This window comes from Urtica dioica, chromosome 12, assembly GCF_054948205.1.
Source record: "Urtica dioica subsp. dioica isolate 48M chromosome 12, U.dioica_male_clone48M_v1_H2, whole genome shotgun sequence".
In the NCBI taxonomy this organism is placed as follows: Eukaryota; Viridiplantae; Streptophyta; class Magnoliopsida; order Rosales; family Urticaceae; genus Urtica; species Urtica dioica.
The window spans coordinates 17,864,089-17,882,433 of NC_142767.1; the positions used below are offsets into that span (position 1 = coordinate 17,864,089).

General features: G+C 37.5%; 2 protein-coding genes across 3 annotated transcripts; one reads left to right on the forward strand and one right to left on the reverse strand.

The window, feature by feature from the left end:
• The first annotated feature begins 2,417 nt into the window (after nt 1-2,417).
• GLY1 (NAD-dependent glycerol-3-phosphate dehydrogenase family protein) lies at nt 2,418-5,399 on the forward strand. 2 transcript variants are annotated; one of them, XM_089604294.1, is made up of 9 exons: nt 2,418-3,169; nt 3,661-3,797; nt 3,876-3,981; nt 4,079-4,280; nt 4,362-4,449; nt 4,570-4,717; nt 4,811-4,960; nt 5,033-5,182; nt 5,272-5,399. In XM_089604294.1, exons 1-9 carry the CDS (start codon nt 2,819-2,821, stop codon nt 5,284-5,286), a joined length of 1,347 nt encoding a protein of 448 aa, XP_089460420.1. In that variant the 5' UTR covers nt 2,418-2,818; the 3' UTR covers nt 5,287-5,399. The 2 variants fall into 2 exon arrangements, with proteins under 2 accessions (XP_089460420.1, XP_089460421.1); XM_089604295.1 differs by having other exon boundaries at nt 3,071-3,184.
• Nucleotides 5,400-5,403: 4 nt separating this feature from the next.
• LOC149379771 (putative F-box protein At3g16210) lies at nt 5,404-7,483 on the reverse strand. The gene is made up of 2 exons (XM_089604297.1): nt 6,547-7,483; nt 5,404-6,026 (listed from the first exon to the last, which is right to left on the reverse strand). The coding sequence occupies exons 1-2, from the start codon at nt 7,385-7,387 to the stop codon at nt 5,632-5,634; spliced, it is 1,236 nt and encodes a 411-aa protein (XP_089460423.1). The 5' UTR covers nt 7,388-7,483; the 3' UTR covers nt 5,404-5,631.
• Nucleotides 7,484-18,345: the final 10,862 nt, after the last annotated feature.

Below are 18,345 nucleotides of genomic sequence, written 5' to 3' on the forward strand. Positions count from 1 at the left end.
TTTAATTTCTGTTGGAGAAGACTCGTTATTTATCTAGTCTTTTAACAAATGTCAAGGCATAGGAATTTATTCCCTTCAAAGCTTCTAATTTTGTTCTGAATTAGAAAAGCCAAATTAGTCTCAATCTCAAAGGTACCTCACATATATCATACTTACGTGTACGTGTGTAGGACTTATTGGTAAACCCTATTTCGCTTCTAATTCCATCAAATCAAATGATATATCGGATATATCTCTATTTTTAATGTTTGAGCGTGACTTGTCAAAAAAAAAATGTTTGAGCGTGTTGTCATTATTATTCATCTTACGGCAAACAATGGTAACCAAAACATACAAAATAATTGTATGTTCATTATATGAAATTATTGTCTCACAACACAATGATATCATGAGAAAATTTAACTAATTACGTTTCCATCACTTTTTGGGCCATAAATTTAGATTTTTAGTAAGTGCTAAGAAACCCAATTTCCCATCGAAAAAATAAATTATCAAAATCTCAAATACACAATGAAAATTTATCACAAATATAAATCTCTATACATCAAAGTAAATAAAACAAAGAATCAAAAGAAATGTTTATGGTGATGGTTGTGATGACGATGCCTATGATCATCCAAACCCAGACACTGAATTACAGGATAACAACCCACGAACACGCATCTTCCGATCCCTCTAACCATCGACGAGACATTAAAACATGGATTACAGCAAGAATCACAACGACGACGAAGATGACGTGGCCGGATTTTCTGGTCTTCTCGCCCACCACCGCAGTTCTCTATTCCGTTTTGGCTGCTCTTTTTATTGCTCTTCTTGTTCTTGCCCATGTGCGCTCATTCATTTCCTCTGCATAATCGCTTAAACTAACACCGACCCACGAATCGTTTACCTGAATTAGGCGTACCCAGATCTTTTATATAGAGAAAGTTACGATCTTGGGTGAATTCGACGCCGGAGGTTTCGGGATTTCACAACTTTTATGATTATGTCATGTTATCTTAGACTAATGTAGTATGGAATTTGGGTGCAGAGAATAATAAGACGCGAAAGAGAATCTACCACATAAATTTCGTGGGGCTTATGATTATTTTCGCGGGGCTTATGAATCTGGGTGAATTGTTTTGGGAGTCGTAAAGAGTAGATGTTTGTTAAAGAACAATAGAGAGAATATCCGTTTAAGAGGCTCTTTTGATTTTCTCTTGAACTAATCAAATGGAAATATAGCGTGTTCTTTGCGTGTTTTTATTTTTATTTCATTTAAAATGGTGTTCTTGGCGTGTTAATAAGGTTCTCATTTCCATCGCAAAACTTGAAAGCTAATTATAATGATAGATAAATTAGGTTAAATAGCAACTTCTAAACTTCTTTTACCATCTGCAAAATATCTATTTTGGTAATCCACTCCACTTATTTTTAAATTGCTGTAGTATTTTTTAGACAGTCGCACAATCAGAAATTGTAGAAAAGGCCAAATTTGTAAAAAAAATCAGAGATGGTATATATGAAAATATTATATCATTTTGAAATAAAAATACGAAGGATTAATAAAAAATTAAAATAAAAATTATAATTTTTAAAAGTTAAGGACAGATGCCTCCTAGTCCTTAGTTGGCTCTACCGGTTCAAGGGGCATATGCCCTTGCCACCAAGAGTTTCGTCATATTCAATGCCTTCTTGAGTACTCCGATAGATTGTGCCATTGTTAAATCCAGCTTTATGGCTCTACTACATAACTTCTGTCCATGATACACCATTTGTTGTTTCGAACTCCAATTTCAAAAAAATATTTGTTCTCCTCTTCAAAGGTGGCAAACGCCAACATCGATCTTCACGATGTTGACGTGTGTTTGAGTCCACTTTGGTGGGGCTAGTGTATGACACGAAAATGGTTGAGAAGCATCAAGAATTTTTTAGCTTCATATTAAACACGAAGCTCATCTAGAGTGCTTTGATAAAGTTGTCGTCGATAGTCGAGGTCCTTCGGGTTCCAAACCCAGCTATTCATCCATATGTACCAACACATTGACACGACCAAAGCAGCCAAAATATCACCTATAATCGAGAATGTACCCAACCAATTAGTAGAAACCTATTGGCTAATAAGTTGTTGATCTAAAAAAACACGAGCATATTGATCCCAAGCAAATGGGTGATAACACACTCGATACATAATCAAATTCTCCGCATCAACACATTTGTGGGCAAGCCATTCGAAAACACTCTCTAAAGAATATTTGAATTTGGATGGTGGATACATTTGACAAAAGATTGAGGGATGCAAATGAAATTTTTTTCCATTTTCAAACCTTTCACAAGTACTTATTTATATTTAAATTACAGACAATTTTAACTTTATTTTAAATGAAACTGTAAGCAATAAAGAAAATTTTAAATGAAACTACAAGCAGTAAAAAAAAAAGTCAAATAAAACTGTAAAATACTATTAAAAAAAATAGGATCATGAAATAAAAAAAACTAAATGGCCATTTGAGATATTAAATTTGAAAAAAAGCTAATCTCCGTCCTTTTCAGCACCTTATTAGGCGGAGGAGAAAAACCCAATAAGATAAGGCCCAATGGAACACTGTTGAAGACCAAGCATCATTTCTAAGAAATCAAACGGAGGAAAAAAGAAAAAAGAAAAAAGAAAAAAGAAAAAAGAAAAGAGAGAGCGGATAATAAAATATCAATTTTTGTTTTCTGCTCAATTTTCACATTCCCTCTCTAACGCATTCCTTCAATTTTCATTATTCGCTGGAAAAACAAACTCCATATACACTGTAGACTAGTCCTCTTTCTCTCTAAGCACACAAAAATGGTGGCTCTAATAGAACCCTCGTCTTCGTCTTTGCTGAACTCGAGATTCCTCTCCGACTCCTGTACCCACCGTCGCACCTTAATCCTCCCCAAGAAACCGCCGCCGGCGATTCCTCTCCGCCTCCACTCGCCGTCAATCTCCGCCGCCGCAGCGTCCGACGCGAATCCGACGACGCGCGGAGAAGAAAAGCTTCTTCCGGAGTTGGACTCAGTCTCGGAAGCGGATTCGTCGCCGGAGCGGAGCAGAGATCGGCGGAGATTGGTGAGGCTTGCCTGGGAAAAGCTCGTCCGGTGGTCTAGGTCTTTGCGCTCCAAAGCCAAGACCGACGTTCTCGAGAGAACTAACAAGGTTATCTAACTATACGTACGTCTATGAATCTATATGTATACATTATATGGTTCTGTTTTTCCATTTTGTTTTTGGATATTTCTGTTTCGTTTCCCAACTATTGGCCTTTGGATGAGATGTTTGCTCATAAGCAAATATTGACCGTTATATATTTTTATTAGTAAACTATACAGTAGATCTTCAAGGTACGATTCGATTGGAAGGAATTGGAAAAAAAAATAGGAAAACAAATGGAATCTATTGTAATCTCTTTGTGACGTTTGGATAGAGAAAATTCGAGGGAAAGTTAGGTTTTTGTTAGAACTAAAATTACTATGGCTGCCCATGTAAATGAAAATCTAAGCAAATTTGCACGTGGAGGCCATAAAACATGTATCCAAATTTTTTTCTTCACTTTCAATCACAATAGGGTTTCACTCTGATTTTTCTTCAAATTTTGATTTCCAACATAGCCCAAGTACCTGAGTTTTTGGTTCTTTGGTTGTGCTCAGATTGTGGTGCTCGGAGGAGGATCGTTCGGCACAGCCATGGCTGCCCATGTTGCGAGCAGAAAGCCGGAGCTAGAAGTGAACATGCTTGTACGTGACCCACAAGTCTGCCAATCCATCAACGAAGCTCACCGCAACTGGTAACAAATTATTATCAACCCCAATTTACATTTTTCCGAGATCAATTCACGGTCAGATAAACCGAAATATTTGCTCAGTAAATACTTCCCCAACCACAAACTGCCCGAGAACGTGATCGCGACGAGCAATGCCAAACTCGCCCTGCTTAACGCCGATTATTGCTTCCACGCTGTCCCCGTTCAGGTTTTTCCGATTCACATCTGTCTGTACAGACTCATTTATAGCGAGAGTTGTATTTTTTTTTTTTCGTATCTGAATTCGATCTTAATTATCGTTTCAGTTCAGCTCGTCTTTCCTCTCCGGAATCGCGGATCACGTCGACCCGGGATTGCCGTTCATATCCCTCAGTAAGGGATTGGAGCTCAACACGCTGAGAATGATGTCGCAGATTATCCCGAACGCTCTGAATAATCAGCGACAGCCTTTCGTGGCGCTTTCGGGTCCCTCGTTCGCGTCGGAGCTCATGAATAAATTACCGACAGGTGTGACATTGGATTCATTAGCATAAGCAATGAAGTCAGCGTTTTTAAAAAAAAAAAACCATTTTTTGTGCCCTCTCGCAGCGCTGGTGGTCGCGTCGAAAGACAAGAAGTTGGCGAACGCGGTTCAGCAATTACTCGCTTCCAATCATCTGAGAATCAGCACTTCAAGGTGCTGATCCTTTTCCTTAAATTTCCGGTCTTAAGAACGGCAAATCATCGTATCAAGTACATTTTCTTTTCTAATTGTATTGTAACGTCAAAAGAGGCTCGTAACCTCTGATAACTACAGCGATGTCACAGGGGTCGAAATTGCAGGTGCGCTGAAAAACGTCCTCGCCATAGCCGCCGGGATCGTGGTGGGTATGAATCTCGGGAATAACTCCATGGCAGCTCTCGTTTCGCAGGGTTGCTCCGAGATACGCTGGTTAGCTACAAAGGTGTTTTTAACTTTTTGCTCACCCACAAATCTCTTTATCCTGGTTTTTGCTATAAATTAAACATTTTCCGGGTTTTTTTTTTTTAACCTGAAGATGGGCGCCAAACCAACAACGATAACAGGTCTATCGGGAACCGGAGATATCATGCTTACTTGTTTCGTGAACCTGTCGAGAAATAGAACTGTCGGGGTACGCCTGGGATCGGGGGAGAGACTGGACGACATTTTGAGCTCCATGAATCAGGTGATTAAAACTCGAAAGCTATATATATATATATTTGCATGAACGAATGAGGTGACTTACTGTATCTAATAGGTGGCGGAAGGTGTATCAACGGCCGGAGCGGTCGTCGCTCTGGCCCAGAAATATAAAGTAAAGATGCCAGTTCTCACCGCCGTGGCTCGGATCATCGACAACGAGCTCACGCCGAAGAAAGCTGTTTTCGAGTTGATGAGCTTACCTCAGGTCAGTTAGACTCAGCCCTTGTCTTGTGAGTTCAGAATCCCGACTTTTCCAAGTCTGGTCTTTTCACTAGCTGCTACTAAAATTTGTAGGTTGAAGAAGTATGACATTCTAGTCGGAAGACAGATTGGTTCCAGGAGCTTTCAGTTCTCCTACTAGAGTTAATACCATGCCATTCATATGCATATTTTTTTTTTAATTTTTATTTTATTTTAACACACATCTCTATAATATTTATTTTCATTCCCTTCTAAATATTCAAACATCTTGGATATTCAATCTCAATCTATTATACATAGACACACAACAGAGCAAAAAGACATACTTGTAAAATATTCCCAGAAGAACAAACACAAAGAAAACACCCAATTCGTATTTTGTATAGAGTCGAAACAAAAGCTCCAGAAAACAAACAAATATGTACAATATTCATATAATTTTATAACAGCATGTTATCGATGCTTACTCCGGGAAGCCCTGGACGAGAAGCCGCGGCGGAGGCCGATGATGAGCTGGCGAATCCCGTCGTTGGAGGTGGTGTCGGCGAGCCACTCGTGGTCGTCGACGGAGGCTCTCCTGCGGCCCATGTACGGAGACACCAAGCTCTCGCAGACCACCGTCTCCTGAAGGTAATGCTCGGCCCCGCCAACCTCAATCCGCCGGAAACTGCCCTTCTTTCCGTCGAAGGCAACGAACCCCTCCCCTCCCACTGCCATCACGAGCTCACCGCCCTCCGTGAAGCACAGCGGAGTGTACCGCGACCCGAACGGCGACACCGCTGTCTCCGGAGACGAACACCACCGCGGCACCGACACCATCACCGTCCAACCCCCGTTTCCCTTTGCCCCTAAAAGTCAGCATTTTGTCCCCTTAATATTCGTGTCGAATAATTTACATTTTAAGTGATTTTTTTGGTCAAAATTAACCAAATTAATTAGACGAATTAAGCCACCTCAAGTGTTAAAGATTGCTATTTAACCAACGTTTCATTAAAAGTTTCAAATATAACCACCGATCCCCATGACTTGTGTTATTTTTACCCGCGTTAATTTTGGTTAACGGGGTAAACTACAAAATTAACAAAATCTCGAGTATTTTGCAAAACTTTTAAGTTTGTTATTAGCTAAATAGCTACTGAATCGAAACTCATAGTTAATTGGTTAACCGTACACGATTAACCGGTAAAATAGTTTTGGTAAACGGGTAAAATACAAAATTAACAAAATCTCGAGTATTTTGCAAAACTTTAAGTTTGTTATTAGCTAAATAGCTACTGAATTGAAACTCATATTTAATTGGTTAACCATTCTAAGAAACTCGATTAACCACCGGTAAAATAGTTAAACTACTCAGATCATTTTGCCAACCTTTAACTGAGCCCCAGACCTCGACGGTCTCCATCCGCTGGGTGTGCGCCGCGCAGAGCCTACCGCGGAGCGTCCCAATCCAGGAGACGCCGCGGCCGTGCACCGGATCCGGCGGAGGAGCCACCACGGAGAATTTCTCTGACGAGAGATCGAATCTCAGAATCACGCAGCGGAGAGTGTCTCCTTCCTCTGCGAGCCAGTGGATTCCGCCGTCGGCGTTGGTGGCCTGGAAGACGTGCTCGACGAAGTACGGCGGCGTGTCCTCCGCCGGAATCCGGCGCCAGGAGTTGGTCCGGAGGCTGAAGACCTCGACGGCGGCGACGAAGTTGGGGACCTTGAGGCGGCAGTACATGGAAGGGAATCGGACGATCTTGTAGTCGTTAGACTCGGCGTCCAACCCGATTCCAAAGACCTCGCGAGTGCTCCGGAAATTCGGCGGGATCGGCATCTTCCGGTGCTCGTTGATGGAAGCGTTGTAGAGGAGGAGATGGCCGTGAGCTCCGTCGTTGACGACGCAGCAGATCAGGCCGTCGCAGTGGCCTTTCACGTAGTACGGAAAGTACGGGACCATCGGGAAATCGAGCTCCGTCGCTTCTTGCGGTTCCGTTGCCGTGGGGTCCATCGAGATCAGAGAGTCGCCGTAACGGGACAAGATCACAGCCGGAGCGACGCCGTTTGATTCGCCGGATTTGACTCGGGCGAGGTGTGCTCTGATGAAGCCCTGGCTCGTCAGGAGCGATCGCCATGATCTTGAGACGCATCGGAATCGGACCAGGGTCTTCGCCGGCAGGTGCTTCAGGATCTCGACGATCATGTCCTCCGGGAACCCCGTCGCCGCCATGGCTAGGGTTTGCGATTGGGATTCGGGGATTTGGGGATTTCCGTTCCTTTGTGGGTTTGCATTCTTTTCGTAAACGGAAGAAGCCACGTGTGAATCTCCTTTATGTGTGTGTAATAAGACAACAGAGACGTATGGGTGACGTAATGGGGCAAGAAATCATTTCCGGAAGAAGAACGATTAATTAAGAAAGAAATTATTTTAAAAAGAAAAAGGTTATTAGCGGCATAAATACTTCAACTTTTCGATTTTATACACTTTTGTATCATAATTTTTTGTCACTCAAAAAAAAAAAAAAGTATCATAATTTTTTTTTTCGACGGCAAAAATACATAACGTTAACCTTTAGTACCATCGTTACTCTCAATCCGTTAAAATGAAACGTGGAGGGTTATTGACTGCATAAATATGTCTTAACTTTTCGATTTTATATATTTTTATAACACAACTTTTTTTTCGACAACAAAAATACCACCATCATTACTTTTAATCAGTTAAATTCCACGTGGGCTCTCATAATCGAATATATTGAGTAAAAAAAAGAAAATAAAAAAGAAAATAAAAATTAAGTAATAAAATCATAATAAAAAAACAATTTAAAAAAAGCGGAGAAAACTTCGGGAACCACATGACAACGATAGCGACACCTCTCTCTTCATCTTCCTATTTAATGACACCCAAATCTAAAATCAATGGGTTTGTTTATGAAGATGTTGCGTGAAGAAAGCAACAGTGATGTTGGGCACCGAAACTTAGCTTATATCGAGAGAAGACGGTAAACCCTTTGAATTGAAGAACAACGCTCATGGCGTCTCTTTTTTTCTTTTCTCAATGAACCAATGTGAGTTCTAAGCTTGTCTTACTCAAATTATTTTTTTAATTATAAAATTTGGCGTGTATAATTACTAGTTTGTAGTTTTGTAAAAAAAAATAAAATAACTAGTTTGTAGCAATTTAAATTAAGTTGCTAAGAAATAAAAGACTTACAAAATTCGTCACGTCTTTTAAGCCTTGTTATTTGAAGAAAAAAAAATTGTGGTATTAAAGTGTATAAAATCGAAAAGTTGAAGTATTTATGCCGTCAATAATCTTTTATGTGTCATCTTAACGGATTGAGATTAATGATGATATTAAAAAGTAATGTTAAGTATTTTTGTTGTCGGAAAAAAAATTATGATATTAAAAAAATATAAAATGGAAAAAAATTATTTATACAGTCAATAACCAAAAGAGAAACAAAGTAGAGACCGCTATCACTATTTAATACATAGCGCATGGATGAGAGTGGAATTATAGAATAGAGTAAGTTCGCAGTTGAGTGCTTGCTTTTTCACGAATTTCTTTTTTAATTGCTGAATCTGAATTCAACTCTCCGTTCCACCCCGCTGTGCTCCTTTATTTTTATTTTTATTTTTTTTTGTAATAGAGTTTAGGAATGAGAATAAATTTTTAGATACTTGTAGAGTTTAGACAATTAACTGTAATCAAATTTCAAAGAAGTAACACGTTTTCTTTATGTGTGTATAATAAGACACCTGAGACGTAGCTATTTGGAGTGGAAATTAACGTATGGGTTACGTAATGGGGCAAGAAATAATGTTCTACTGCATATGGATTAACACGATTACTTAATTTAAGAAATATATTTAAAAAGAAACACAACTAGCGACTGCGATTGTTTTTCTTTAGAAGGATTTTTTTTTAAGATCAGCGACTGTTATTGTTATTTAAAAAGAAAACGGCGAGAAAAATAATTAATGATATGTTATATTTATATGCTTGATGTTCAAAAGTAGGGCGGCGCATAAAAACCGTAAACCGGACCGGATCGGTGATTTTTAGACCGACGGTCCGGTTTAAAACGGTTTTTTCCCCGGTCCGGTCTACTCACTTCAAACGGTCCGGTCCGGTTTTAAAAAAAAACCGTTAAACTGGACCGGACCGGTTTATTTAAAAAAAAAAAATAAATTAATGTCCAATTAGCCAAATTAGGCATTTGTGCATGTATGTCCCTCCCATACATGACTATATGTTTTTGTTTTGGTGGAAAATTAATGGTTTTTTTATTTTAATTATGTAAAACGGTCCAAACGGACTAAAATGGTCCGGTCCGGTCTAAACGGTTCAAAACGGTCCAAACGGTTCAAAACGGTCCGGTCCGGTCTACACGATTCAAAACGGTCCGGTCCGGTCCGGTTTTTACAGTTTTTTGGTCCGGTCCGATTTGGGTTTTTCTCGACCGTTTTGAACGGTCCGGTCCGATTTTTTGGTCGGTTTTGGACCGGACCGGACCGTGCACAGGCCTATTCAAAAGTTTGTAATGCCAAATTTTAGTCCATCTACTATTACACAAGACGCTAAAATTGGATGAAAGAACACGTGTTTAGGACTCTTGGTGTAATAACGTTTATATGTCTTTGTCAACAAGCAGGGCTTAAGGCTTTTTTATATGTTTGTCTAGCTAAAAAAAAATTGAATTTTTTCAGTCAGAAAAAAGAGATATACCTAAGTAAACACTAAAAATGATTTTTCAATTTTACCCCAAATTTTAATTACCTCGTTTACACCAAAATTTGTCTTAATTTTGATATGTTCAAAATAATTTATATAGGGTTAAATGCATGGTTTCAAACGAGACAAGTGTTAGGAATTTTTACCCACGAGAGATAATGAATAAATCATAAATGATTTCTAAATAGAATAATGGTTTACTTTATTAGCATCATATGATTAGTGGGTTGAATTCTAAATATCAGAATCAATAGAAATTATCATCCGTAGCATCCGTATTAAACCGAGTCACGTGTTGGGCACCTGAGTTCGGATGGTGAGCTAAAACATGGTTGATGACTGATACACGCCACACCTGGATTATTGGTGATTATTGCACCTTAAATAACCAATTGAATACGGATAATAATAATTACACTAACAATAGCTATTTATTAATATGATTATTAAACAAGATATAGATTACTTAATTAATTAAACATAAGAAACTTCATCAAGCAATCAGATGAAATACGAGTTTAAGAAAACTTACAGTTTTTGGCTCACAAATCGAAAACTTTCACAATCCGTCTTCGTCTTAAACGTACAAGCCTCCACACGATCAGATCTGGAACTCCTCCTTCAAGGACTCGATGTGATGACACCAAAGTCTTCCGAAACGTAATCTTCGAGGAAGATAAGATAAAAGAGTGGTCTTCGTTATATCTCACTAGATCTGGAAACGAGGTGTTTCCGATCTTTCTCTCTTATTTCTAAGAATGGAATTGAAGCAATTCCAAGGGGAAGAAATAGAAAAAGGGATTATTCCTAAACTATGACCTCCACACTAATTTTGGACCAAAATCCAATATGTCTAAATTAATCCAAATCTATGACTACCCATTTGATTAAATTACGTTTTTAACCTTATTCTTTATTTTTCCTCTTTTCATTTCTTATCCCTCTAGTCAGTTTTTTTTTTTTTTAAACAATCCACATCCTCCCTCTCTCTCTCTCTGCGTCCAAAAAACCCCATTTCTCTCATCCATGAATTTGTTTTTTTAAGCATTTTGTTCATTCATTATGAACAGCTCTATCCCCAAACCTTCATCTTCTCCCATCTCCGACGCTGAAGCTCCTGGGAACGACGGTCATGGCCGCCGGAGAGCAGCCCGTGGCCGCGACCTCGAAGTGTCCGCCGAAACAGCCCGCCATGGATTCCGCGTAGAATTTATGTGGTTTTTAAAGTTAAAAAACAAAGAAAAAAGATTATCGGGATTCTGGATAATTTTGAAAAGTTTCTGAAAATTTCTGGGTTTTCGTTGAAGATTTATTGACGTTGATGTCAATAAATATGCATTTTTATTGACATCAATGTCAATAAATCTTCAACGAAAACCCAGAAATTTCCATAAACTTTCTAAATTTTCCAGAATCGCGAGAATCGTTTTTTCTTTGTTTCTTAACTTCAAAAAGCACAGAAATTCAACGACTTAAAGAAAGATGAACCCAAACAAAGAAATCCCCCGCCAAGAAACCCAAACCCTCGCCTGAGAAATCGCCCCCGGTGGTGCGTAGAAGTCCTCGCGTTTCCCATCCCAGCGCCGATGGGTCAAAGCCGAGCGTGGTTATGTTGTTGAGATGTTAATTATGTTACTAAAAATGCATCTCTAACTCTTGGTGCCCAAATTTTTTTTTTAAACAAAGCTGTTGTTTCCCAATTTTGATAACATGTGTTTGGTGTTGTCGGGGTCGTTGACAGTAGCTAGTTTATTGATAACAATGTCAAACCTGCCGGTTTATTGACATTGATGTCAATAAACCAGACAGTTTATTGACATTGATGTCAATAAACCTGACAGTTTATTGACATCAATGTCAATAAACCGACAGGTTTGACATTGTTAATAAAATTGAGGGTATTTTTGTACTTAAAGAAATTAGATAGTCATAGTTTAGGATTAAATTGAACTTATTTGATTTTGGTCCAAAATCATTGTGGAGGTCATAGAATAGGAATAATCCCATAGAAAAATTAGGTCGGCACACTCAACGGAGAGAGGCCACGAAATCCCTTGGCAATTAGGTTAAATTTTGCTTCTCATTAACCCTCTATTTATAGCAGTTCAAAAGGTATCTTATAGAATATTCCAGAATATTCTAGAAAATATTATTTCCTTTTATTGTGTTCACAATAATGGATTAAATCTCAGCACTTGGATCTCAACAAGTGAATCTTATTTTTTCTCTCATCCGTCAGATCAATATCTAGGATTTTATTTTATACAACACTATAAAATATTTGCTGTTGAGAAAATTTAGGAAAATATATTCTCCTAAATATTCTCCTTATATTTAGCCTAAATATTAGGAGATAATATAGGACAATCATATCTCCTATTTATTCTCCTATATTTTAGGAACAGAAAGAATACTGGTTGGCACACCAGATAAAAAATCAACTACCACAGGTAGGGAGGGCCCAAATTTTACTTTTTCAAAGCCCAATAGATTTAAACACATTTGACACATATTTACTTGTCCAACAATAAATATAAAGTTTATTTACTTGATCTAGCAACAAATAAACAGCTTTACTATAAATATTTATTTAATTCCCAAAATATCTTTTTTGGAATTAATTGCTGCCAATCTCTATTATAGCAAGTGATATTATAATAATAATACATACTATCATATTAGTGTTCTTATCCGCCTTTATCGAAGCCGAATCGGGGACGATGGACCTAGTAGTAGAAGTTTAACAATCTCGATAAAAGATAAAATATTCCTTGTTCTTTTCTAATCGAATTGTCTAGTCCCTTACAATACTCCAACGTGTAATCCAGGACTGAACCCAACTTTGATACTAGAATTATATTTACTCATCGTAACGAGTGTCCACTGATTTATTCAGTATGTGATCATGACCCATCGTAACGAGTGTCCACTGATTTAGTCAGTATGTGATCATGACCCACCAGGACTGAACGCAATTTGTTCCGTTATACCTTTCTCGTTACATATAAGCCCTAATCATCGTTGCTTCCCCAACGAAAGATTCAACCGAAGGTAAGCCAACTTCAAAAGTGTGCACAATCAATCGGTTCTGGAATCAACCCTTAGGTGAGAGAACATTTACCTTCTTTCAGGAAGGTTGGATTCCGTATCTGGAAAACACTTTCTTTTACAATCATGTCCCGACTTCTGAAGACACCTATTTGATCAGCGTCTAACTAGCCTTTAACGTGGTGAGTCAAAGAAGCCGGTAGCATGATCTAGAAGTCCATGATTACTTCATGATATTAGATTAAACGTCACTGTGACCATCATAAACGGCATCGGCTAGTGCATCGTAACGGTCCTTAAACAACGCATTTATCCAAACCAAATTCTGTCCAGATCGTACACCTTCTGCACGTATATAATGCTCCCACTGAGCGATCAACCATCACTCATGTTCCATATATATGACTTTAGATAAGGCTTTCCAGGCGCATATCAGTCATCGACCAAGTTGTAGTTCACCGCCCGATCTCGGATGCCCAACATACAATTCAGTTTGATACGGAGACTATGGATGATAGTTGTTATTGATTCTGTATGTTATCAGACCTCAATCTACTAATTATATGATGCTAATAAAGTAATTTCTTATCTTATTTAGTAATCATCATCTTCTAGTGGACAATATTCCTAACATGGATAGCTGTATCTAAAGTAATATATGTGGAACACTTGTGAAAGTTGATCACGACGTGCGAGCATTCTACACTTGTTGTAAGTGCACGACCCTGACATGCTTTAGTTGTAGATGTTGGTTGATCGAGCACGCATCAGACACGAACAATCGCTCCGATGCGCGTCTTTTGAGATGATTCCACCATATAACCATATTAATGCGGAAAAATAATTAATTACGCTGATCATAAGCTAATTAAATTATGGTTATAATTAACAAGATCTAGTTATGTTTAATTAATTTAATTCACGAGAGCATATCTATCAAGCAACCGATTATAAGAGTAAAACGAATACTTACATTGATTTTCGGTTCACGAACTGAAAGCTTTCACAATCCGTCTTCGTCTTGAACGTACAAGCTTTCACACGATCAAATAAGGAATTCCTCCTTCAAGGACTCGATGTGATGACACCTTAGTCTTCCGAAACGTAATCTCCGAGACGAATAATAAATATGAGTGGGCACAGTCTTTATCTCACTAGATCACGAAACTAGGTGTTTCGAGATCTCTCTCTTATTTTACTAAGAATGGAAACGAATTTCCGATGGGAGGGAGAGGCTGAAAATTTCGCACACCCAAGAGGGAGAGCCACGAAATTTTCCACAAATTAATTGCTTATTTTTGCCTTATCATGAACCCCTATTTATAGTAGTAAAAATGAGATATTCATGGAATCTTCCAGAATATTTTATTTCCTTTTATTGCGTTCACACTAGTGGATTAAATCTGGGTCATTGGATCTCAACAAGTGAATCCTACTTTTTCTCTCATCCATCAGATCAATATCTATGGGATATTATTCTTTTATTTAAATAGAGAATAATTTATTTAGTGAGATAATAAAGGAGAATATATTATTCTCCTAAATACTTTCCTTTAAATAAGGATAAAATATATGACAATATCTTATATTTTTCTCTCTCCTTTATTTAAACAACTAAAGAGAAAATATTGGTAAATACCAATATTGAAATTTCGAACTTGATGGCACACGGCCAAGGAGATTTGCGCATACCCTAGTGCCAAAAATCCTAATTCGAATTTTCCATGTGTGCATGGCCCAATTGCTTAAAACCCAATTAATTATTTATTTACTTGGTCCAACAATAAAAAAATAATTAATAATTGTTTATTTAGTTGATCAAACAATAAATAAACAATTCTACCATAAATATTTATTTAATTCTGCGAATACCCGTTGTCCAGAATTAATGCTGTCAATCACAATTACAGCAAGTGAGATTAATAATGATAAACATTATTATACGAAAGTTCTTATCCGCCTTTATCAGAGGAATCGGGGACTATGGACCTAGTAATAGGAGCTTAACAAATCCGATGAAAAAGACGAAATAGTCCTTTCTCTTTTTCCATCGATTCGTCTAATCTTGGTCAAATACTCCACCTTGTAAGCCAAGACTGAACTCTCATTTATACTATAATTATATTTACTCATCGTGACGAGTGTCCACTGATATAGTCAGTTCGTGATCAAGATCCTCCAGGTTCATCCCGTGTCAAGAGAAGTCAATTTATCCGTTATACTTCTCTTGATACATATCAGCCCTACAGCGAAAGATTCTTTCGAACGTTACTTACTTCGAAAGTGCTAGCAATCTATCGGTTCTGGAATCAACCCTTAGGTGAGTGAACATTAACCTTCTTTCAGGAAGGCTGGATTCGGTATCTGTAAATCACTTCCCACTCAAATTATGCTCTGAGAAAACTCCCAAGACATAAGCTGTGATTAGCATGAATAGCCTTTTAGCGAATGAGTCAAAGAGCTCAGTAACATAACCCAGTGTCCATGATCACTTCAGGATTTAGATCAAGTCTCACTGTGACCATCATAGTGGCCTCGGTTAGTGTGTCGTAACGGTCCTTAAACGACACATCTACAACCAAGACCTGTCCAAGTCGTACACTTACCACAAGTGTAGAATGCTCCGACATAGTGATCAGCCTTCACCTATGTGTTCCACATATATGAATTTAGATATAGCTTTCCAGGCGTATATCAGTCATCGACCATGTTTTAGCACACCGCCCGAACTCAGGTGCCCAGCACGTGACTCAGTTTAATACGGAGGCTATGGAAGATAGTTGTTATTGATTCTAATTGTTTAGAACTCAACCCACTAATCATATAATGCTAATAAAGTAATCTTATTATCGAATTTAGTAATCATTATCTTCAAGTGGACAATATTCCCAACAGTAGATGTGTCGTTTAAGTATCGTTACGACACACTAACCGAGGTCGCTATGATGGTCACAGTGAGACTTGATCTAAATCCTGAAGTGATCATGGACACTGGATCATGTTACCGCGCTCTTTGACTCATTCGCTTAAAGGCTACTATCATGCTAATCACAACTTAAGTTTTGGGAGTTTCGGAACATGATTCGAGTGAGAAGTGGTTGACAAATACGGAATCCAGCCTTCTCGAAAGAAGGTCAATGTTCACTCACCTAAGGGTTGATTCCAAAACCGATAGATTGTCGGCACTTCCGAAGTATGTACGTTCGGAAAAATCTTTCACTGGGGAAGCAACGATGCTTAGGGTATATATGTATCAAGAAAGGTATAACATAATAATTGACTTTCCTCAATACGGGTTGAACCTGGAGGATCTTGATCACGAACTGACTAGATCAGTGGACACTCGTCACGATGAGTAAATATAATTCTAGTATAAAGGAGGGCTCAGTCTTGGCTTACATAGTGGAGTATTTGACCAAGACTAGACGAATCGGTGGAAAAAAGAGAAATGACTTTTTCGTCTTTTTCATCGGATTTGTTAAGCTTCTATTACTAGGTCCATAGTCCTCGATTTAGCTCTGATAAAGATGAATAAGAACTCTCTGATAATAATAAATATTATTATTACAATCTCACAACTGTAAATTGTTTAGCAGCATTCATTCGGAAATTTGTATATTTGCCGAATTAAATATATATTGTAGAATTAATTCATTATTGTTGGATCAAGTAAATAATTAATTGAATTTTAAGTTGGACCTCATGGACACTGTAAATGATGGGCGCCTACTATGGTATTAATTACCCAAAATTATCTCTTTAATTAGTTGCTAGATTTGAGGTAACTAATCAAATAAGAGAGAGAATAATAATGGTTGAGATATTCTCTCTCCATTAAATAATAAAATAAGATATTTTCATTTATTCTTTCTCATAATTAATTTCCTAATATCTAGGAGAATAATAATGGTAGATGTATTCTCTCCATTAAATAAGGAAATAAGATATTGTCCTAATTATTCTCAAATATCTAGATTCCTTAAATATATGAGAAAAATAAGGGAAATAAATATTCTAGATTATGATCTGATGGATGAGAGAAAAAGTAGGATTTGTAGTCAAGATCCAATGGCTCATGCTTGACTACAAAATATAAAAGAATAAAGGAGAATTAAATATCTCTATCCTTCTTTTGGCTGAAGAGTTTGTGTTCTTTGAGATCCCCTTTCTACATAGAGAGTGCATACAAGTTGCTCATGTTTTTGCCAAAAAGGCCTTGTTGTTTTCTACTTTGGTGACCTGGAAGGAGTCTGTTCCTCCAGAGTGTATGAATCTGATATTGGCTGATATGCCTTAATGAAATACCTTGTTGTTTGTAAAAATATATATATATATATATATATATATCTAGGATCTTCCTAAAATATCTCATTTCTACCACTATAAATAGAGGTCTAAGAGGAAGCAAGATATACACTTTTGCAGAGGCAAAAATTACGCCCATCACACCTAGTGTGGACGAAATTCTTTCTCTCTCCCCCTCTCCCTCGGAATCCCGTGATTTCATTATCATAAACACGGTACGATTTGAAATCATAAATCAGAGTTGTATTCTTGTTCGTCCGGAGATTACATTTCGAAAGGCTAAGGTGTCATCAAGGCGAAACAAAGGAGATCCCGAGAGTTTCAGAGACATCCCGGATGGCTGATCGTAGAAGACGACGCTGGGAGGCTGAGACGAGACGAGAAGAAGACGAGGAGCTCAAGGAGATCCCGATTCAGAAAGCTTAAGGAGAAGCCCGTAAGTTTTCTAATAACTCGTCTCTTTATATTGGTTACTTGACACATATGCTCTCATGGTTAAATTAATTAAACAAAACTAGATCTTGTTTTAATTACCATTAAATTGATTAGCTTAAGATAACGTAATTAATAATTTTTCTACACGGTTATTATGATAAGGTGAATAATCAACTACCTCTGTACGGTTATTATGATAATGTGAATAATCAACTACCTCTGGTGTTAGAGCGATTATTCGTGTATGATACCAACTCGATTTTTTCACCAACAACAAAACGTTCAATACGAAGGTTCAAGTTTTCGTATCATATATTTTTATAAATTTTATGATGGATGATTGTATTTGGATTTTTATTTTTCTGTGACTAATATGTTCAAGATATTTTTATTTTCTTAAGACGATTTTTTTCTTCTATTGACTACCGTGACTTTGGTATTTTAATTACAAATAATTAAGTATACATGTTTAAAAAAATGATAAAATAGGAGTCCATGGGAGATTAAGTTGCTTGGTGTCGTTTGTCAATTATGCTTATTCTTCTTCTTCTTCTTATTATTATTATTATCTGAATAAGTCACTTACACTTATTAGAACGTCAGTTTATTTTGTTTAGCCGTTTAATCTAATGTAGTAAGTGGTCAGTTTTTTTTTTTTTTAC

Bases quoted from the DNA above. Each gene is read 5' to 3' on its own strand.
- GLY1 (XM_089604294.1), top strand. From the start codon at position 2,819: ATGGTGGCTCTAATAGAACCCTCGTCTTCGTCTTTGCTGAACTCGAGA. The intron at 3,982-4,078 runs GTTTTTCCGATT...TTATCGTTTCAG, and splicing joins TCCACGCTGTCCCCGTTCAG to TTCAGCTCGTCTTTCCTCTC. The intron at 4,961-5,032 runs GTGATTAAAACT...TGTATCTAATAG, and splicing joins TTTTGAGCTCCATGAATCAG to GTGGCGGAAGGTGTATCAAC.
- LOC149379771 (XM_089604297.1), bottom strand. From the start codon at position 7,387: ATGGCGGCGACGGGGTTCCCGGAGGACATGATCGTCGAGATCCTGAAG. The intron at 6,027-6,546 runs GTTGGCAAAATG...GCTGACTTTTAG, and splicing joins GGTCTGGGGCTCAGTTAAAG to GGGCAAAGGGAAACGGGGGT.